Source organism: Emydura macquarii, unplaced genomic scaffold, assembly GCF_026122565.2.
Source record: "Emydura macquarii macquarii isolate MOO-44397 ecotype Brisbane River unplaced genomic scaffold, CSIRO-AGI_Emac_v2 contig_212, whole genome shotgun sequence".
Lineage (NCBI taxonomy): Eukaryota > Metazoa > Chordata > Testudines > Chelidae > Emydura > Emydura macquarii.
The window spans coordinates 518,248-542,156 of record NW_027130349.1 but is presented as its reverse complement, the minus strand read 5'-3'; the positions used below and the strand labels follow the sequence as shown (position 1 = coordinate 542,156).

At 39.6% G+C, this 23,909-nt stretch overlaps 1 protein-coding gene across 1 annotated transcript in view; it reads right to left on the bottom strand.

Moving 5' to 3' along the window:
* Positions 1 to 5,088: 5,088 nt before the first annotated feature.
* Positions 5,089 to 23,909, bottom strand: part of LOC137151773 (opsin-5-like) — a 118,425-nt gene continuing 99,604 nt past the window's right edge. Inside the window, exon 6 of the mRNA XM_067546188.1 lies at positions 5,089 to 6,119. Coding sequence (XP_067402289.1) covers positions 5,502 to 6,119 — 618 coding nt within the window. The 3' untranslated portion in view covers positions 5,089 to 5,501. The remainder of the gene's footprint in view (positions 6,120 to 23,909) is intronic.

The following is a 23,909-nucleotide window of genomic DNA, read 5'->3' as shown; positions in this document are numbered from 1 at the left end:
TTCCACTGCCTCTCTAGATAATGTGTTCCAGTGCTTATAGGCCTTATAGTCAGGAAGTTTTCCTTAATATCTAACCTAAATTTCTCTTGCTGCAAATGAACTTGCTTATTTTTTGTCCTACTTCCAGGGGACATGGAGAAAAACTGATCACTGTCCTCTTTATAACCATTATAAGCATGTGCATAATCATCAGCTGGTTTCAAGTCCAAGATGTTTGTGTTTTGTTTGGTTTTTTTTTAAAAAGATCTAACCAACTGGTAACATTAATATCTATCATTCCTAATGGCCTCTTGCCTGATAACAAAAGTGCCATTTCAAGGCAGTTGTGATACAATGTGTGTGTGTGATGAGGTCAGCCAACTGTTAGGATCTGAGACCACCAGCTTGTATCACCAAACTTTCCAAACAGCCATCAGATGGTAATGACTTTCAATCACTTCTGACTGATTTCAATTGATAACTTGAGAGCCAAAGGCTCCGTATCCCAGTACTAATATCCTGAGCAATCACATTCTCTTACAAAATGTTTAAACTTTGAGAAGCGTGGTATTTTGCAGTATTGTAGCCATCGTAGGCCCAGGATATTAGAGTGTGTGAGGTAATAGCCTTTACTCTACCAACTCCTGTAGATACACATGACGTTTTTTACAATATTCTTTGTGTTGGGCATGAAAGACTACTACCTGCCACAGAAATCCCCTTGTTTTTACTATTACTGCTGCTTTTATTGATATTTATTCTGAAACCTGTCCGTAAAAGTTCATTTTTCTCAATGTATTAAAAATCGCAATACATCATCAGCAACAATAAGTATGAATTCACTCCCCAGACATGCTGAGATCACTCCTTTTATTTATTGTTTCACCTTTAAAAACAAAAGTTTCTTTTTCTTCCAATTATTGACACCACAGATTTTTTCATAAGACCTTAATGCATAATGTCAAGAGACCCTGTAATCAGCAGCATCATAATTTGCAAAAACATTTATAAACAATAACTCATGACAATAGTTTAACCCTGAAAAATGATGGATGGACCAATCCAAAGCCAGACAGGTTAGGAAGAATAACATAATTCTGAACTGGACTGTCAGTCTGATTGTCTGTGGACACTGGGCATTGTTTCATAATCCTCTTCCAAAGGCACAATGCTGCTCCCATTAACTTCAAAGAGGAATAAGCTGGGGATTTGACGTGCATTGTAAACCAAACATTTTTTTACCCATCATCTGAAATCAAACTGTAGAGAAGGGAGAAGTTGTGTTGATTTTTAAGCCAATGTTTTAGTCCGTACTCAGAGTTTATCACCAGTTCAGGAAATCCAGTGCAGACTTGGAGGGAAGAAACAGTGATACATTAACTTTATTTGGTTTTTACATTAAATTATAATCATTTTATAACTACTTATGAATTTTCCAGAAAAAATATATACTGTGTATTGCAAACTACTCTGATTTCCCCTCAAAATGTGGGTTCGATTGAAAGTTTGAGTTAACTCCTGGCAATGCCTGGAGCCCCCATGCACACTGGGTTGTTTGGGGGTTTTTTTGGTTTGTTTTTGTTTTTTCTGAGTTGTTTATTTGGAGCCACTTGGCAAACAAATAATCTTCGTCGTTCGATCTGGTTATTCAGAATATTAGCTCATCAGATAGGTGTCTTACAGCTTGGCGCAAATAGGAATTACAATGTGAGGCTTCAGAATTTCCTGAGTGTTTTAAATAGAGGAAAGTATTGTCAGGGCTAAGGAAGCTGGGTGCTTAACTCCCTTGGCCCCCCTTTGAAAATACCAGCCTACAGGCTGTTTTTCCAGTTTTATATTGTCATGCATTCTTAGATTTAAAAACCCTATTCCAGTTAACAACCACAACATACATCAGTCATCTCTTAGTGGTGAGCCAACCATCCAGAGACTTACATGCATGCTTAACTTCATGCATAGTAAGAAGCCTCATTGAAACCAGTGGGACTGCCCACAGGGTATATCTATTCAGCACAGGGAGGGTGTTTCCCAGCACGGGCAGACAGAGGTCCTAGCACTGTAGGAGCTAGCACACTAAAAACAGCAGGGTGGCTGCAACAGCACAGGAAGCAGCTCAGACTAGCCATGCAAGCACATGGGGGGTGGGGCGGAGGCGGGACCAGTTGGGATTGTATTTGGTCACCTAGCTCAAGCTGCCACCCACGCTGCTGCAGCCACAGCACTATTTTTAGTGTGCCAGCTCAAGCAGAGCAAGCCTGGGTCTACCCATGCTGAGAAGTACCCTCCCAGATGCTCTGTAGACATACCCCCCCACACACACATACACACACAGGGTTATGCAAGTACATGAATCTTTGCAGTATCAGGGCCTTAGGGCCTGATCCTATCCCACTTGAAGTCAATGGCAGAACTTCCTTTAACCTCAGTGATCCAGGACTGGGCCCTTGATTTGCTCCCATTACTGACAATGCACTTTATGAGACTTGGGGAAAAATGGTAATTAAAACTTCAGTGTTCATTTGCACACCCTTCACAAAATGAGCATTTAAGCCACATTGGGGCTTTTTATCTAATGCATTCTAAATGTTTTGTACTCTGCAATAAACAGCTTCTTGTGTAATTTTAAACACACCACAACCATGGGAAACTAGCAAAAACGCCAAAAGTATCATGCACATAGGGAGTACATGGAGGGAAACGGGGGAGACAGTTTAAGCACAGGGCAAGAAGTCCCAGGTAAACAATATGAATATGAAGTCCCACATTGGAAGTCCCAAGCAAACAAGCCACACACTTTCTGGTGCAATAACTTCCATTCAAACTGCTACTTACTCAAAATCATTGTTGAAATAGAGTTGAAATGGTTAGGTCATTGGCATTCAAGTACTTCCCCCTGAGAGCCATCTTAGAAACTCCAGTGAAAGGTGCTGGTGCCACATAATTATTTATATAACTAAACACATGCGGTTATTTCACTGATGGTTTGGTGGTGTCTCTTGAGGAATGTAAGACTAACTAAGAGCTTAGATTGCAAGTTCTTTGGGACAGAGATTGCATCTTTGTGTATGTTTATATAGAACCAAGCACAATGGAGCCTGATCCTGAGAGAGGCCACTGGCCACTACTGCAATATGAATATTAAGTAATGAAGACTGTATACTTGAACCACATGGCTGTGGCCTAGCCAAGATGGTAGCCTGGCACTGTCAGCATGCCCTCTGCTTCCATGACATAGCACTTTGTTGAGTGAGCCATAAAATGGTGTTCTGGTATAGAAAAAAGGGTGCTGGTGATAGGTGAACCAACCTCTCCCCCGGTCTAGCTACACTCACTTGTAGGGGTGTAGGGTTGCCAGCAGACCCTTATTACAAGGGATGTCCCTTATTTTTTCATTTCTGTACAACAAGATCGGGAGTTGAGGAGTGCTGCAAAAAGCAGCAAGAAATACCCCTGGTGAATGTAGGTGAATACTGCCTATTAATAATAATATTGAGAGGAGGAGTGGGGCAGGTTGCTGAGAAAACAGTGCCATATTTTTTAATATAATGGTGGCAACCATAGGTGGCAGCCTTTTAGAAGTCTCCCCCTTTTCTTTCTCTCTCTCTCTCTCCTATCTCTGGGAAAACCAAAACTTGGATCAAGCAAGTGAACATCATAACCTCTGCAGCTGCCTGACAACCCTGACTGAGATCCACCATATGTTTAAAAACGGATTCCTGCTGAGAAGAAAGGATTTAAAAAAAAACAGAGGAGGTAAAAGAGACTGAGAATACACACAAAGAAAAAATCGGGTGTATTTCTGCCCATAAGACTGGAATTGTAAACCAAACAGAAGAACCCCTGCAGCATAGCACCAGATTATCGCCTGGAGTAAAACTGTGTAGCTACGTCAACGTCAGTGCAAAGCTGCACTGATTTATACCATCTCATATTCATATATTTATATATCTTAAGGCCAGAAGGGACCATTGCGGTTATCTAGTCTTACTTCTTGTAAGGCTATATAACTTTCCCAAATTAATTCTTGTTTGAACTAAAGCATGTCTTTAGGAAAAAACATCCAATCTTGATCTGAAGATTTACAGTGACGAAGATTCCACCACAATCCTTGGTAAATTGTTCTGTTGGTTAATTACCCTTACTGTTAAAAACTTGCTCCTTATTTCCTGTCTCACTTTGTCTAGATACAACTTCTAGCCATTGGATCTTGTTATACCTTTCTCTACTAGACTGAAAAGCCCACTATCAAATTACTGTTCCCCATATAGGTACTTATAGACTGTGATTATGTCACCCCTTAACCATCTCTTCATTAAGCTAAATATATCGAGCTCCTGGAGTCTATCACTATAAGGCATGTCTTCTAATCCTTTGATCATTTTCATGGCTCTTCTCTGAACCGTCCCCAATTTATCAACAGCCTTCTTGAATTGTGGGTACCAGAACTGGACACAGTATTCTAGCAGTGATCCCACCAGTGCCAAAGATAGAAGTAAAATAACTTCTATACTCCCACTCGACATTTGCTTGTTTATGCATCCAAGGATCCTTTTGGCCTCAGCTTTGTCCTGGGAGTTCATGTTCAGCTGATTATCCATCATAACCTCCAAAAAAATTTTCAGAGTCACTGCTAACCAGAATCAAGTTCTCCAACCTGTAAGTATGGCCTGCATTCTTTGTTCCTGAATAAATACACTTACATTTGACTGTATTAAAACTCATATTGTTTGCTTGAATCCATCTTACCAACTCATCTAGATTCTTGCCCTTTTTATCCTCTCTACTCTTTCTCTTCACCTCTGTTATTCCAGGGTCCTTATTAGGGAACGGGGACTAATATTTTGACATTTCTGGGTCAAATTTCTGTCATAGTTACACCCATGTAAATATGGAGTATATCTGTTTAAATTAGTAGATTTACTCTGATTTTATTCCAGTGCAAATTGGAGCAGAAGTTGCCTCTTTGTTTCTTAATGGAAAGGAACAAAATTATCTTTGTTACCAATGTTGGAAGTAGTGTACATGATTATTCTCCATGGCTTTTTGGAAAACGGGCATTTCATATAATATCTACCCTTTAATTTTTGTAACAGTCAAAACAGTATGAGGTCATCTTTTTAAAACTCATTATGCATTATGCTATTTGTGTTGAATGTACAGAATATAAAACATTTAGGAAGAGTAATAACACTTTACAGTAATATCCCTATAGTACCAAGGGGTCTGTTTCCTTGAAAACAAAGTAAGCAAGAGCTCTGAAACTCAAAGTCGGAAGGAAATTGATTGCAACAGTACTGTTTCAATACAGTTAGCACAAGATACTTACTGAAGTCTGCATTGTGAGAGTCAAACATCCTTTTTAACACGTTCATGCTGCACTAGGTATTCTATCAAAGGATAAGAGAGGAAACCAGGAAAACTGTATAGAAAATAGGCAGTGGGAGGGCTGTTTAGAAAAGGTTACATTCAGAAGTCTGGTACTATTAAATTATTGTTTCTTAAATGAAACCCTAAATGAGACTCTAAAGGTTTTCAAATATACTGTGTGCAGGTATGGTTTCCAAGGTGATTTCAAGGTTATCATTTTGGGTGCTTTTTTCTCCTTGAACAACCACCTTTACGGATTTCTTGGCACCCTGCTTCCGTTTTGCTTGGAGGTTACTCTCCAAGGACACACTGTCTTGAGGAGTGCATTCCATAGTGCTTAACCTCTCCTGGCAGCATTTTGGGTAGTTCTTAAAGCATTCAAAAGTATCACTGCACTTTTCACAAGGGAAGTAAGAACATCCTTCCACAGTCTGCACTGAGTTACAGCTGGACTCATTTCTCCCTTTAAATGATTTCAGGCTGACCTCCAGAACTGACCTGTAACTGCAGCTCTGTAGGGCCTTGAGGCAAAAACAAGTCCTGATGCATAACTGCTGGAGAACTCCAAAATCTTTGGCAAGGGTGTTTCGGAAATTGGGCTTCAGAAGTAGATAGATAACTGGGTTGTAGAATGTTGAGGACTTTGCAAAAACAGCTGGCACAGCAAAGGCTAGTGGAGGAATCCCTTCTATGGATCCAAAGGCTGCCCACATGGCTATGATGGCATATGGGCTCCAGGCAGCAAAAAATCCAATGCATACGGCAATGCTTAGCTTGCAGTCAAAGGAAAGAGGAAAGAAGTGGTGTTAGTTAAGAGAGCATATGTGAGAAACATACTTCCAAACTAGTGTGGGCATAAGACATTATCATGACTGATGCATCTGCTGAATGTCTCTCCGTGCCTTCCTACTTCTCATCTAACCTATTCTGTACATAGTTATTCTATACTTGGATAATCATTTCAGATAAGAAGCGTACCAGATCCCCATTGTATCTGAAGTTTTTTGAGGAGAGCTCTAGCATCTTAATCCTATCTGTTTCTTACATCAGAGAAGGGCAAACATTTCCTTTGTAAACACCTGAAGCCAATCTAAGGAAAAAGGCAAGATCAGGGGAAATTCTATTCTGACCATCAACAATAGAGTTTTCTATTTCCTAGCCCAAATAATTGGTTTACATTGACTTTCATTCATTTAGAGCTACAATAAAGGAAAGAAGTAAAACTAAAGTGTAATCCATCTATAAAACTTAATCTATGGTAGCTCATCTCATCACCAGTATCCAGAATAAAAAATTCTCTGGGAGTTGCACACAGCCAACCAATGGATTAGTCAGGCCACTGGCTTTTCTAAACAGTTTTTAAAAATACATTAAATATTTTAAAAAGCAGTTAAAATATTTAAACCAGCAGCTGACTCAAGTGAGTGAATCATATGAACTGCTGATGCACAGCGGATTGATGAAGTTTTGATAGCTGCTTTGAAAAACCATTGAAAAATGACACCATTTTTAAAAGTTTATATATAAAGCAAAAATATGAGAGTGAATAGCAGAACTGGAATTCAAACACCAAAAGCCAGAAATCCCAGATATACTGTAAACTTTCATTCACCCAGAGATTATGAACCGTCCTGAGTGTCATTCAGAAATAAACTATACTGAATACTTAAAAGATATGTACAAACAAAAATACTCAGATAAGGGTCAGACTTCTGAAGGAGCTGCATGGGCTCTGAATTGGTCAAGAGTTAACATTTCAAAATGAGAAATGATAAAGAAAATACATTTCACCTAAAGCAGTGTTAGGTATAAATAGGGCAAGGTGTGTTTTGGCAATGAATGCCCCCGTGTTTTCAAAAGCCTATTATGCTCTGTGCCTGTATTGCAGAGATACAGAGAGCGGTTAACTAGCTCATATGGCTTGAAAATTCACAACCATTCCCCAAGTCAGGCTCAGGCTACAAACTCACAGCTGCTAAAAGCATGTTTACATTCACAGAATCCATTGTTTCACATAAGTGCAATACTGAGAAAGGCCTTCTGAGCCCAGAATAAAATTAGCACATGAACAAGCAGTGCAGTACAATCTATTTTAGAACATATGGCTCCCTCCCAAAATTTTAATTTTTCTCACCCTAAATTTGCAAATTCCAGGAACTTTTTATTTTATTAGACCTGTCTTATGCTTGCCAGGCAGGTGTTGCAGGCTTTCACAGCTATAGTCGTTATGCCTGATGCTGTATCACAGTACACAATGAATTTTTCATAAGGACTCTCAACAGCACTTAACTGTTGTTACTGTTAGGCTAGTGTCTGTCTGATGAGCTTGTGTGTGTCTTTGGAATGGAAAACCAGCTTATATTGCAATAACATTACCAGAACAATTTCCCAACCCGTTGCTAGTCCTGTAAAATTAATGAATTGCTGTTATTAGGGCCCTTTTGCAATCCATACTTTAATTAAAGTTAAAGTTGATTTAGCAGAATGGTGACACAAAATAATCTGGCAGATAAAGGCCAGTTAAGGGAAAATGGAGGGCAAATCCTCAACCAGGATAAAATGACATAGCTCCATTTGTTTCACTGGGGCTTTGCAGCAGCTGATGATCCGGCTCTAAATTTGAAAAGGCTGGCTTTATGTAAATGGCCTCTGAAATCTTGCAGTGTCCCCTGCCAATGTCAGTGACAAGTCAGGCTAAAAGTCACATTCCTGGCAATCGATATGCCCCAGGTATTTAGAACAACACTCAGAAAGTGCACGAATCCTACCTGTGCATGTGATTATCACAACTGCACAAATTCTGAATAGTTGGGCTTATAATAGGCTTTTAAATTATATCTGCAAAAAGATATTTAAGAGCCTAATTTTCACAGTGCCCTCAACTAGCTTCCGGAACTATGCCTACATCTTTGCACATTCTGCGTTTGAAGATACAGACCCTACCGATGCATGGGTAAAGAGACATTTGTTAGTATTTGTATGTGGTTACCACTAGGAGCACTATTCAGGGATCAGGGCTCTTTTGTGCTAGCCTCCACACAAATGCCTAACACAACAACAGGCCTTCTAAGAATTTACAATCTAGATATAAGACAAAAGACCTCAAGAGGATACAACAAGTAGACAGGGAAGAACTAGGTACCAGTGAGATGATTATAAGAGTGTGATAAGCCACGCTCACAGCCCGCCAACTACCTAGCTAATGTCAAATTTTTAATAGGCATCACAGCAGAGGAGTGTTTTAAGGAGGAATTTGAAGGTGGCCAGTGAGGTGACTGTGCGGCTTCTGCAAGCGAATAGTAATGCATAGTTACCTTTTTGTGAGAACAACTGTCGGATTTTGTGGGGCAATGAGTGGAGACGTTTTCCTAGTGCATCGATTGCAACTGTCTATGAAAGTGTGTCCCTTAATGTGGAGGCTTATGAACAGGGGTAGTGTACACTAATATATCCTATTAAAGCTGAAAATGCACCAGCTACTTGCAATGCTCAGTTGCCATAAAAGCATATCCCTGGGTTACAGCTATAAACCAGCCAGCAGGCTGCAAGTTTGTATTTCAGATTACCCCAGACCACACAGCAACAACAACTTCTTCATCTTTCATATCACCTTATCATGCCGCAGCATCTCAAACTTAGACATATCGTGGGAAAGTTGGGGACATTCCTGATGTCAGCAGGCAATTTGCTCCTCACAGCTGCTGATGCCTACTGGCTAACGTGTTCTATTACTGGTTTCCTGGTCAGGAAAAAAGGATGTCCAGGAGGCCAAAGAAGCAATGAAGTATAATGAAATAGTCATAACAGATTACTTCAACTATCTTCAGACAAACTGGTTCAATGTCACAATGGGAGAAGATTTTGAGAAACCATTTTATCTTCATCTTAACCCATAAGATGGTCATTCAGTGTAAGAAATGAGGACACTTGTCTGTGTATTCCCTCTACTCAACAATTTCATATTTCATCTTAAATGATGGTGTCTTGGAACAACCATTTCTAGAGCACACCTGAGGAGAAAGTATTAACATCATAGTCTTAGTTAACACAAAGGTGTTGGTTCAAGAAGTGATCATAGTTGAGAAACAGAGTAACAATGATTGCAGGATAATTAAGTACATCATTGTGATAAAAAAATCCGTCCAAAAAATCTATCCTAGTGACACTACACATTAGAAATTGGGATTTAAAAAACTGAGGAAGCTAGTCAAAAAATATCCTTTAAGGTCAAAGAGGAAATAAAATCCTGAAAAATTCAGCATGCAGGTTATTTAAGCGTAGGATAACAGAACCACAAGAGGCACACATCCCTATAACAATAAAGAACATGGAAAATCAGCGGAAAATAGTACAGTTAAATTGCACGGGTTAACGGCAATTACACTACTGGAAGGCTGTCAAGATCCTGAATAGATTATTCCAGCCAACCAAGTATCTTTCAAAAAATGGAAATCCAACCCAGTGAAACTAACAAAGGAGCATAAATTATGGAGGTTGTAGCCTTGCCTTAAATTGAATTGAATCACAGTGTCTCTAGTGAGTATTAGATAATAAGCAAGGAAAGACTATAATGCAAGGCCTATAGGCTAAGACCTGTAAGATTTCAGTTTAGCCATACTAGGCCTCAGGAGGGTGCTGTGGTTTTAGGGTATCAATTCAACTAAAGTAAAGGCTAGAAGGTTAAAATGTAATTAGGATTAAGAGTAAATTTGAAGAGCAAGTAGCCAAAGACAAAAACAAACAGTAAGAAATTATTTAAATATCTCATGACTAGGGTGTAGAGGAAGCAGTGAAGGAGAATAAGGACATTGCAGAGAAAATGAATTCTTTGTTTGCTTCAGTCCTCATAGCAGAGAATGCTGAAGACATACCTGCCTCAAACCTGCTCTTCTCAGGCAAAAAATAAGAGTTGCTGTCAGAAATTGAGATGTCAAAAGAGGTGGTCTTGGAGCAAATTAATAAATTTATAGATTCATAGATTCCATAGCCAGAAGGGACAATTGTAATCATCTAGTCTGACTGCCTGTATAACACAGGCCATAGAACTTCTAAAAAAATAATTCCTATAGCACATCTTTTAGAAAAACATCCAATCTTGATTTTAAAATTGTCAGTGTCGGAGAATCCACCATGACCCTTGGTAAATTGTTCCAAAAAATTGAAGAGCAACGAGTCATGAGGACTAGATGGAATTCATCCATGTGTTCTGAAGGATATTAAGAATGAAGTGACTGAACTGCTAATAAAAATATGCAGTCTCATTATAATCAGCCACTGTTCTGGAGGATTGTGCAGTATCAAATGTCATACCCATATCTATTTTTTTAAATGGTAGTAGGCATGATCCTGAGAATTACAGATCAGTGAGCTTTTAACTGGTTGAAAAGATAGCTAACCACAGAATTATAAAACACGTATATGAATGTGATTCATAGAATTTAAAGGCCAGAAGGGACCACATGCTCATCTATTCTGACTTCCTGCACATTGCAGGCCACAGAACCTCACCCATTCACTCCTGTAATAGACCCCTAACCTCTGACTGAGTTACTGAAGCCCTCAAATGTAAAGACTTCAAGCTACAGAGAATCCACAAAATTACTCTAGTTTAAACCTGCAAGTGACCCATGCTCTATGCTGCCCCCCAAGGTCTCTGCCATTCTGACCCAGGAGAAAATTCCTTTCTGACCCGAAATATGGTGATCAGTGACACCCTGAGCATGTGGACAAAACTCACCAGCCAGACCCTAGGGAAATAATTCTCTGTAGTAACTCAGAATCTGCCCCAACTAGTGTCCATCACTGGCTGTTGATAGTGATTGATAGCGACAAAAGAACACAGGTTTTGTAATGGAAAATCATACATCATAAATCTACTAAAATTCTTTGATCAAGTCAAAAAAATTGTGAAAGACGTGTGTCAGGGATCTGTCCCTATCAGAGCACCCCCTTTCAGTGCTACAAATGAAAAGTGCATGCACACAAGTCCAATCCTTCCATCAGAAGCATTTGATGTCAGCTAGCAATGATGGGCTCAAAAGCCTGTAGTCAGATCTAGCCAAGATATTTGGCCTCTCTTTTTCAGAGGTACCCTGTTCACTCCGAAGTTCTTTGGCTCTCCATCACAAAGTTATAAGATACTTCCCCCTTTTTACTCTCTTCCCCCTTTTTAGCACAGGGGATCCGTCTTCCCTTTCTGTGAGGGCAGAGTCTCTGCTAGCTACCAGGCCTCTCCCTGCTGCTTTCCCAGAGTTCCCTTCAACAACCTGCTCTCTCTCCAGGGCTGCCCATTACTGAATGGAGTTTCTTCCTTTTAAACTCCTCCTCCATTCCTGAAATGACATGTAGGTGCAGCAGGGTTGGGCTCCTAAATCCCTTCCATGTCAATGCAGGACTTATACACCCCATCACAATGGGGGACTGGTTGACATATGAGCTTTTCAAAAAGATTTTGACAAAGAGACTATTGAAAAAAAGTAGTTGTGGGGTGAGAGGTAAAGTACTGTAATGAATGAGAAACTGGCAAAGGGACAACACAAAGCAAAAATAATGGTCACTTTTTTAACATGGCAAAGGGTTAACAGTGTCCACATTTCCATATTAGAATTGGTGCTGTTTGGTACATTCCTGCATGATCTAAAAATAGGATTAAACAATGAAGTGGCAAGAGATGCAGGTGGTACAACATGAACTAGCTTAATCAAGACTCAGGGGGATCCAAGATAACTAGATGAATGGGCATCAAGGTGGCAGATGTGAATTGTTTTGCATTTCTCAAAAATTAATTACATTTGGAGAAATAATCTGAACTACTCATACTGAAAAATATAAACGTTGTGTTCTGAATCAGCTGTAACCACTCAGAGGAAAGAGTTAAGTGTCATTGGGTGACAGCTCAATGTAATGCACTCTTTGCATGGTGCAAAATAGGCCTAGCATCAGTGTGACCTTTGTAAATTGCACCAGTGCAAGATCCATTTAACTGCAGTGTATGTACACTGACTGGTTGCATTGGTGTAGCTGCCCTGAGGAAAGCACACAGATACAACACTCCCACCCCCCAACTCACCCCTCCACCACCACCACATTCCAGTATAACCAGCGCCAAAAAGTTGATTCAAGAAGTTACAAAAGCATGGTGGAAACCATCTACAAGATCAAATTTTGCAAATGTTTCTTGCATGGCAGAGTAGGCTGATTTCATTAAAATATGGTGTAAATTGAGCACCTTGATTATTTACTACACAAAACAGCTATATATAAAGTGCCCCTAAAAGAATGAGTAGAGATGTTAAATTGGCTTAAGCCACGGGTTATCGGGTCTTTAAGCATTTAATTTTTTTTTAGTAGACCTTTGGTTTCCGGGTGTTTATGTCCTGAAGACACACTAATCAAATGATAGAATTTTAGAACCAATGATGACTACTCTTCAAATGACTATAGATGACTACTCTACTGTATAGTAGAGATGGATGATCTCCGCTTCATAGATATATACCAGCCTTATCTTTTAAAGCCAGCTGCACTTGACTGGTGTGTTTGTTAGCATTCACAATTTTATCAGTTCCCCAATGTTATATTTAGTGTATACTCTTTTCTCAATCAAAAACATTTGTATAGGATACAAGATTCTGGACTTTCACATTTGGGTTCCAAAGAAACATTTTAGATAATGAAAGGACACAGCATTGGTCCATGACTAGAGAAACAAATATAGCATTTGACCAGAATATGCTGGTGATTTAGAAATCTAGATTCCTTGTTATCCGGAAGCCATCATTCAGCGCAAGTGATTTGTTTATATTTTGGTGTATTCCTTTTACTCACATATCAGCTATATACATCACAGAGAAGTGATTGTAAGTGGGTGTAATTTTCACACCAATACAAGGAGGTGTGATAGGTCATCTAACCCATCCCCCTCCCTGATGTGATTGATTGAATTATTGTTAAACCTTTCTTGATAGATGGATGTCATTTCTGGCCTTGAATATCTTCTGGTGAAGGTGATATCACCTCACTTGGCAAATTGTGCACACACAGCTATCCAATGAAAGCACAGTCAGGACAACTGGTACATTAGAATCAAGCAGGAATAGACTTTGTGACCTTCTTATAATGTAATGGTGGGCTTCAGGCCAATCATTCCACATATTAAAATGAGAAAGGCAATGATTTCTCTAACTTTAGCTTCAGGCTGTAATTCAGCACTGCTGAAACTGCAGTAGCAGCAACTATGAGGACACCAACGCAGAATGGGTCACAGGGAAATATGACTCTGGATGAGGGACAGTGTGTAGAGGATGGCTGGATGAGAGACAGTTTGAAGAGGTGACTTTGGAGAACATTCATAAGCCTAACAAAAAGGATACAAATAATTTTAGATTGTTAAGATGTCCTTTCTAAGTAATGAAATCATTCCATAAGCCAATGTTTCTCAACCTTTTAAGTAGCAAGCACCCCCTAACTTCTGACCATTTTAATAAGTACCCCAACACTCAATTTTCCATAGGATTTTATGTTTACAGACTAATGTGAGCTAAATGTTGGAAGAAGGGCTGAGTATATAAGGCCATGATATGACAGATGTCATCTAGTGTGGTTAGGGTTACCACCTTTACATCAGGGGTGCACAACTCAAGTATGTACCTGGGCTAGAGGTGATGCTGGCCAAAGCTAAGACATGTTGAGAGGCATGCCAATGCTGGGGAACATAAAGCGCCACGCCAGATATTTTTCCATAGATTTGAGAGAAGGAAGGGGTGAGAGAGAGAGACAGGGAAGGAGGGTGAGAGAGAGAGACAGGAAAAGAAGGTAACTGGTCAAATCTGGGACAGTCACAGTTGTCAATTTCACTGCTCAGCTAGAGCAGAGATATTGATATGTTTTCTGGGCACTGGGCTTTGAGCCAGGGAGGGAGGCTGCCATCTGGGCAAGTTGCAAGTGGCAACCGCCCACCTCCCAGCTAGGAGCTGGGACTGAGCAGGAATTGGGCGGCTGCCAAGTGCCTTCCCCAAAAGCCGGCGGCTGCTGCCCACTTCCCAACTGGGAGCTGGGACCCTGAAGGAAGCGGGGGGTCTGCTGCATGAATCCTCAGCATGAATTGAGGCCCCACTGTGCTAGCTACCATACACAGACATGAGGAAATGTCAGTCCCTGAACCAAAGAGTTAACACTCTAAGTAGTACAATAGCAACCTACATATCTTTCCAAATGGGGTATTTCCAAATACCTAGTTCTCACCCAGATTTAGCTAGTTAAGCCTCAATGAATGGTACAGTTTGTAAAATATATATCACATGGCATGTGTTAGAACTCAAAAGAATACAATGTAAAGTAATGATAATGATTTCCGGTGTAGTGCTGGAAAATATTCACCTTTGCCTGCCTGTGAGTTTGACCACTACTGTACACTAGGGTCTGGACAATACAGCTTGGCTTGGAGGCAGATTTTTTTTTTAAATCAATCTCTGTGCATAAACAAAGCACGTATGCATGCACTTTTCTATATATTGTCCCTTTTCTATCTGATCCCACAAATGATCAACATGCAAAACTCCTTTGTGTATGTAAAAATGAGCACATTTTGCACATCATTTTCATGGGCATAAAATTCTTCATAGAAACTATTGCTCTAGCAACGTTGTATGAATGCAAATGGAGGCCACCTTGAGGTCCCTGGATAGGTGTTTTAGATAAATAATATCTATATATCATGCTGGTTAAGCAAATAGAGAAGAGATAACAGTGAAGAGTGAGAAGGGGAAGAATCAGATCATATAAGATTTTTTGCATCATATTTCTTGTTAGTTACTATTTTATTTTATTGGGGGTTTTTTTAATGTCAGGTACTAGAGTGGTTGTAGTTAGTACTGGACTGGAGTTTACTGGCAGAAATCTAACTAGAAGAATAAAAGAGTAAAAGTGATGACCCACGGAATTATAGAGCAGTGAGCCTGACATCAGTCGCAGGCAAATTAATAGAACAGTTAATTCTCAATCAACAAAGAAATAGAGGCTAAAAATGTAATTAACGACTGTCAACATGGCTTCATGGAAGGTAGGTCTTGTCAAACAAACTTTCTTTTTTTTTTTTGACAAGATCATGGGCCCTGGCAATAAAGCCAACTATGTTGATATAGAATATATGGATTTCTCCAAGGCATTTGACTTAGTACCAGTGACATGTTGATTAAAACACTTGTGTTAGATACACATTAGATGGATTAAAAACTGGTTCACTGACAGATCTCAAAATGTAATTGTTAAATGGGGTTGTTCCTAGTGGGATCGCTCCGGTTTTGGATCTTGGTCCAATGCAATTCACATTTTTATCAACAATCTATGACAATATAAAATCTTTGCTGGTAAAGTTTGCAGCTGACACGACGATTGGTGGGTAATGAGGAAGACAGGCCAATTTTCAAGAGTGATCTGAATCACCTGGTTAAATTGTTACAGTCCAAGAAAAATCCATTTAAATACAGCCAAATAGAAAGTAATACATCTGGGAAGAGAGTATGAAGGCTATTGCTACAGGATGGGAGATTCTCTTGGAAAGCAATGCCTCAGAAAACGACTTGCCTCCATGTTGCCCCCTTCTGGCCTAATTGGCACTACTCACACTGTAGCAGAGAGTCTCCATCGGTCGGTTGCTGCCTCTAATGTGTTTGGTGCAGTGGAGCTTTAGCCCTTTGGCTAAGGCACAGTTGAGTCACCCCCTTGTAAGGTAGTAAAATGCAAAAATAAAGGAATCCTAAAACTCAAAATAGGGTCATCCAAGGACACGTCGCAGGACCCCACCTTTTTTGCGCAGGGCTTGTCTTCATGCAGCCAGTCCTTTGATCAGTCTCCCTGGGCCTGCTTGTTCCATCCACCAGATGGTTTGGCCGTGCAGCAGGCTGTCTCAGACTCTTGGTGAAAGAAGCCTGGTTTCAGCCAATGGAGAATCAGAGTTCTGTGCTCCATCCTGGTCAGCCCCAAACTGAGCTGGACCATCTCCATACCTCCCCCCTCCACACCTGGCATCTGTTGCCAGTGTAGCAGATCCACACACCCTCATTAACCTCCTCCCTACCAGCATGGGGCCTGTACACCCCATTTACAGAGTCATTGTAAATAACTGCCTCAACATGAGCTCTCAGTGCAATGTTGAGGCAAACAGAGGCCCGTGTGATCCGTGGTTGTATAAAAAAGGGGAATAATCACATCTTGACTCTGTACAGAACACTGGTAAGACCACTCCTCGAATACTCATGTCCAGTTCTGGTGTCCTCACTTCAAGAAGAATGTGGAAAGAATTCAAAGGAGAGGGCAGGGGAAAAACATCCTACAATGTGAGGTTTAAGGAGCTCAGTCTATTCAGCTTTTCTAAGAGCATGTTGAGAGGTGACCTGATCACTGTGCTTACACGTGGTACTTACACGTGGAAACAGTGTCTGAGGCATTTCAGTCTTGCAGGCACAGACATAAGATCGAATGGCTGGAAGTTGAAGTTAGACAAATTCAGCCTTGAAATAAAATACAGTTTCTTAGCAGTGAGTGTAATTAAACAGCTTACCAGGGGAGGTGGTTGATTCACCATCACTTAGAGTCTTTAAAACAAGACTAGATCCCTTTCTAAAGAATATGCTTTAATCCGGCTTCTGGGAAAAATTCTACAGCCTGCATAGACAGGAGATCAGACTAGATGATCATAACTTCTGGCCTTAGAGTCTATGTATCTATGAATAAGAATTAAGTTTTGAAGAGAGAATTGAAAGAAAACTTTAATAGACTGCAATGAAAACTTTGAAGAAAGGAGGATGTATTAAGCATTACATCTCTAGGAGGTACAGAGAAAAGAAAAGGAGAGCCTATTTTTCCAATTGCACAATTAAAAGTTACCTGTGCATGAAAGCCAGATCCTCAGAAGTTATAAGTTGGCGAAGAAGTTCTACTGACCTCAAGACAGCTATTTACACCAGCTGAGGATCTGATCCAGAATGGTTCAAATGACAGGTATATATTTGAGTATATGGTGAAGTTAACATGTCTGGATTAGAGACACTTTAAATAAATGATGCATTCTGAAATCTTTTTAAATGTGAACACGTCAGCATTTTAAATTGCCCACTTAGTCAAGATATGCCTGGCCAGTGCATTTATAACAAAGGAAAGAAAAGGTTACTGCACACAGAGCAAAGTCAACCTATAGAAATTATGGTCACAGGAGATGGTCAAATCAGCTGGGTGACTGGATAATTTTATGACTAAACTTTTGCACGGTCTTAGAACAGTAAAATTTCATCTGTCCTTCAGGATTGAGTGGCTGTTTTTACAAGATATCAAAATGATTCAATAGATTTCCATTTGGAGAAGGAAAGCCGCTGCATGACAGAAGGAATTTTAAGGCTCCAAAACTGTAGCTACATCTGTTAAAATAACGGTAATCAAAATCTCATCCTCCATGATGTACCCAACATGAGAGATGCATATTCTCTGAAATAGGAGACAGTTTCTCACATAGATCATAATGAAACATTAAATAAGAGAAAAACCTAATAAGAGGTCTGTATCATTGATAACCTCTCTATGGCATTACATTCAGCAAATGAATCTATTCTAAAGAGGGAGAAATACACTGATGTCAATCCTATTAGAAAATAAGCATCATTAGCTGTCTTTGAGCAATAAATGCAAACTACACAAAATATACAACTTCAACTTTTAGGATTATTGTGGATATCTGTAGTATGAAAATATAGTTCCTTCAAAGCATATTTTGTTCGCAAAATATATAACTGGTTCCACACATATGAAAGATATAGACCAATTTATTTCTTAGCATCACTAACGTTTTATACTGTATTTTTAAAAGTAAGTCCTTGAATTTTTCAAAATAAAAAATTCAATAAAAGAATAATTTATTTGAATATTTGTTGCTAATTTTTGGAAGGACATTTTGGACCAAATTTTCAATGGAAAATGCTTCACTTTCACATGCAAAAGTGTGTATGCATTTGTGCATGCACATACTGAGATTGTGTATGCAACCACTGTAAAATACATATCTAGACATGTAAAAACCCATTTGCACATGCAGTTGTAATCATGCATGCAAGTGACCATGTATTTTTGCATGTGGACCTTAGGATTTCATCTTTGTTAATTTAGCCATTGTATTTGTAAAAAGGAAGATTAAAGGATCAATAGACATAATATCATTGGTATATTTTATTAATCAACATATAAAATAAAATATTTGTCTTTCTCCTTTAAAAATAGTACTGGTCTTTCAAACAACTCATTCTTCCCTCATGGAGAACTAGCAAGACCTGGAAACAAAGTCCTAGATCCATGATTGCAGTTGAGAAGTAATGGTGTAGTGCAAATATAACCTTCACCCCCTTTCTCCGCTCCTGAGCAACAGTCCTTCCTCCAACCCTAACCCCACCACCATCATCTATGCACACATGTACAACAGTAAACGCCACACATTGCAATTCACTACTACTACTACTGATAATTAATGAGAAACTAGATGAAAAACAAAAGGAGAGCAAACGAGTGTGTGCATTATGAAAACTCAACACACATGTACATTTAATTATGAATTCCACTGATGTGATGCATCCTTTCAGAGTTCTCTTACAAGAAGTGTTCTAGCCATTCATCCTCACTAAAAGAATTTTAAAAGCCCTGTAAGCAGATCTAGCTTGAATTAGCTATATATGTTCCAGAAAGTCTGCCTTATTATACACTCCAGCAATATGTTGTGAAAGTGACCCAAATGGAAACATCTTATTCTAAGTATTGCAGGTCTGAATCACTGTTGGTCTTTCAGAAAAGAGCCCCCATAGATCAGTTACAATCTTCCATTTTGTTGTGTCCAATGAGTACAGATGCAAAGCAGAGGAAAAATGACAAAAGTGGCATCAGTGCTTATTGAGGCTTATAGGCATTTTCAAAGTGAGGAAGAATCTCGGATGAACAAACTGCTTGCATTATTTAACAGAATTCTGAAATGCGCTGCAGCTGGAACTCTTGGAATCATATGAGTGGTTAACACACTCCATCGTTTCACATCCTGTTGAAGTATATTATTCCAAATTCAAGCAGGGCAAGACCTTACCCAGTCATGGAGGGCAAATTTAAGAAAGCCATCCACTTTCTAATGGAAACTAAATTTGATATAACTATTATTGATGTCAAAGGAATTAAAAAAAGATCTACAGTTACTGGGAGCTGTTCAGATAGCATGCTATTAAGCATGGCATGAAAACTTGGATAAATGTCAACAGTCTTCTGCAATAATTCATTAATTAAATTGGTATTCTCCAAATTACAAGAAAATGTAGGCCCCTTAAAATTTTATATATACAGCACAGCTCTGATTAGCTGACTGTCATGAGGGACATACACAGGGTAACCAGATAGCAAGTGTGAAAAATCAGGACAGGCGGTGGGAAGTAATAGGTGCCTATATAAGAAAAAGTCCCAAATATTGGGAGTGTCCCTATAAAATCAGGACATCTGGTCACCCTAGACATACAATATCTTTGGATACTCAAAGACTCAAGTATTGAAGGGAATTTTCAATACAACTGGTATATTTGAAGGAAACTTGACACTCTTTTAAAATGTCGGAGGTTTAGATAATGGAAGTTGTTCTATAGTGTATAATATAATATAAAAAATGGAGGGCATATCTTCCACAAGGATGCAAGCACATCTGCGAGCACAACTTGTGCTTAAATGTATGTGCTCTTAAAAAAATTAAAAGCACAAAGCTGAGTATCTGTACATAAGTGTTCAGATCTCACTAACTTGTCCAATTCCAACGCAACAGCATGATAGAAGCCCTCACTTCGGTGAAGAGTGTCTAAATACTCATGAGACTTGGTATTATGGATGCTGTGGCATTGAGTGAGGCATCCTCTCATCAAAATGAGCAGGTTAAGAATTTCCAGCCAGTTAAGTGATTGATTGTTTGTACATTCTTTAGTGCTTTCTGATGAGCTATTTTTCAGGGAACAAGTACAGCAAAGTGTATGTGGGGTTGGAGGGAGGGGAACTCCCCCAATCGTCACAAGTTTTCAAAGATAATAGCCAATGGCTCTGCAATCACATCAGCCAACTCCCTCAGCACCCTCGGATGCATTGAATCCGGCCCCATGGACTTGTGCATGTTCAACTTTTGTAAATAGTCCTGAACCTGTTCTTTCACCACTGAGGGCTGATCACCTTCTCCCCATACTGTGTTGCCCAGTGCGGTAGTCTGTGAGCTGACCTTTTCTGTGAAGACAAGAGGTAATTGTTGATATTGGACGCTTAGTGATTAGCATGAATACCAGTGAGACACGGTACGTCTGATTTGCAGATTAATAAGGTTTAATGTGCAAGGTTTTTTATAGATATACTAGTTGAATACAAAGCCTAAAATTCACTATAATATATTAAACTTACTAAGCCTGGAGAACTAAGCACTTACTTAGAAGGCTGTATATAGGAACAGCTTTTTTAGGGGCCCCGCCAGGGAGTTAGTGGCCTTTGGTTTGACCGGCAGCACCTTTTGTGGAGTCAGGTGTTGATGGAGCATGCTCCTTTGTTTAAGTGGTAACTTTTTATACCCTTTTATAAACAACGTTTACATAATTACTTTTCTACTTATTATATATGCTAATTACCTACATTGGGTTTTTTAACCTTTGACTACATTTTATTTTTACCATGATAATTGGGGTTGTCAAAACAACATTTGGTGAAAGGAAGGGTGGTGTAAAAATATGCCCCTTGGCAATGAAAAAGTGTATCCCCAGACGTTTAAGGGTAACCTGTTGTTTTTATTGCTGTTATTTATGTGCATCTGCAAGCATACAGTTTGTGCATTTTGTCTTGTTATGTGCCATGGTATGCAGAAACTGAGACATCCGCAAGGTTACTTAGTTTTGCCAACCGAAAGATTTTATGCTACAGGGGTTAAAATAGCCAAGCAAGCAACTAAAGCTATGCTATGTTAGGCCTGTAGGACAGTGGTCGGGCAACTCAAATTGCACTGGGCGTCCAACAGCAATAAAAACATTGAGTAGTTCAGCTTTTTCCAAATCATGTCACTAGGTTGCCTCCCCCATTCAGTGGGGGTCCCTTACTTCCCCTGACCTTCTTCTTGTTGCTAACATACCTGTAGAAACCCTTCTTGTTGCCCTTCACGTCCATTGCTAGCTGCAACTCCAATTGTGCTTTGGCCTTCCTGATTTCTTCCCTGAATGTTCAAGCAATATTTTTATACTCCTCCTTAGTCTTTCCAAGCTTCCACTTCTTGTAAACTTCCTTTTTGTGTTTAAGCTCACCAAAGATTTCTCTGTTAAGCTAAGCTGGTCCACTTGTGTGGAGTATATTATTGCAGTTGATTAACAATAGTACATTGCAAGGCTAAAAGGCAATTTTAAGGTAGGAAATTGAAAGGTACTTTCTGACTTCTACTCAATATTTTGCAAGAGCTTCTGAGCAAAGATTTTAGCACCAGTCATAATCAGTTGGAAGAATCAGGTTGTGTCTGAAGTTGTAGTCTCATTAACATGCACTTCATGCTGTGCTTTACATAAATCACACAACTTGCTATTATTTCTCTGTGGTACAGTGCATTTCACTCTTGTTGGCAGCTGAATTAATTCCTGTCTGCAGAAAAAAATTTATATTAACAATATATATTTCAATTTTCTCATTGTATTTCTATCATGTGTTTGTTCCTGCTGAGTTTTAAAGGCCTCCAGATTTCTGATGGGTGGAAAAAAATCTTTTATGTTTTCTGATGCTAACAGAGGAATGGTCTTTGAAAAGGTAAGTGGATAAGGCTATATTGGCAGTATTATATTGTATGCTCCTCTTCTAATCACTTTTATATAATTGCTGTTAGCCTGAAACCCTTCTGGCATGTTGCTGGGAACAGAAAGGACAAAAACAGTTCCTTTCTACAACTTGTGCAGTTCTAGGACTGCACCCAACAGGTTAAGTGTAACTATCTTTAGCATCTTGGAAACTTGCTCCAAATGCATGACAACACAAGCCAAAACAGTTTCATAGATTTTAAGGCCAGCACAGGACAAAGAACCAACATATTGTTCAACTATAGGAAGAAGCAAAAAAGGTAGTGAGCAAAAGAAATTAGAAGGTGGGACCTGCTTTGAAAACAAAAGCCACATATTCCCTCCTTCTCTCCCCCTCCTCCCATAGCACAAAGTTCCAATGAGATCCAGCTAGAGTTAGATGGTTTTGAAAATTGCCTTGTGCTTTCAACAGCACTACTGAGTCTCATTTGGGTTCTGAGCCAAAGCCTGTTTAAGCTAATGGGAGTCTTTCCAATGTTTTCACCAGGCCTTGGATCAGGCGGTTGGGGCAATGCAACACATTCCGGTGACTTTGGTAGCATTTTGTTCACTAGCTACTCTGTGAGAGCTTGCAGAGACATGTTGAACAGCACTCAAAGGTTGGCAAAAAGCTTACTGCTGCTGAATTAGGCAGAAAAAAAAAGGTAATTTTTCTGCAACTGCCATGTACTAAAAATATCTCAAAAGTGTTTTTAATTAATCAAAGCCCAGAGCTAGGAGTCATGTCTGCTTTGTTTGTCAATCACTGACCACCAACTGAAGGATTTTTTTTTTTTTTTAAAGTGCCCCCTGTGAAACAGCACACACTTTACCAAACTAATCATAATAATCTGTCTTCCATCCTGGCTTCCTTTTTACAGGGACACTTAAGCATACTGCCTGTAGCTCCAAATAGACATTTTCTTTGATCCATATAAATTAGCTATAAATCTTTCCTAGTGCCAGCAGCATCTCTTCCCAGACTATTGATGGGATATTCTCAGTGGTTAGTCATGCTAATAAGATCACTTTATGCACCCTAAGGAGTAAAGTAAATTTCAACACACACTTGAGGATATAGGACTCCACTCAGGGCTATCACCTGCTTTGTGTACCTGCAGGAGCTGAGGGGAAGGGCGGAGGAGAGTCTGTGGAGTACCAGGAGTTCTTAGGAGGAGGAATTCTAGCTGACTCAGTGGGGTGGGGGCATAGCCATGGTCACATGCTCATATCACCCTCTTTTAGGCACCTAACACCCACAGGAACATTGTGGTCATCTGCACAACAGCACAAGATGAAGGGGAGCCTTTGTGCACCCACTCAGGGGGTGACTAAGAGCTAGAATTTGATTTTAAAACCAAAGCGGTTTACTCCTACCTTGTGTATTCCTTGAAAATCAAAATAATCTGACCAACTATAAGCCTATCTTCTTGTCTCTGCTACCCCTAAGCCTTTGTGAGGTTGTCCCATCCCATTTAGCATCCAGGTTTTGAAGTCAGAGAATGCTTGCAGACCCTTCCAGCGTGACAGCTGAGGTCAGGTATCCAACACCTGACAAAGAAAAAACTCTTTTGAAAGAGCTGCGGCAATGAAAGACAACCTCTTCCCTAGTGATTATACCATCCCTATTTCCAATCCTAAGGACCTCTATATTTCAAATACAATTATGAAGACAACACTTTTACGGCCAAATTCTGACCTCAGTTGCACCCATGC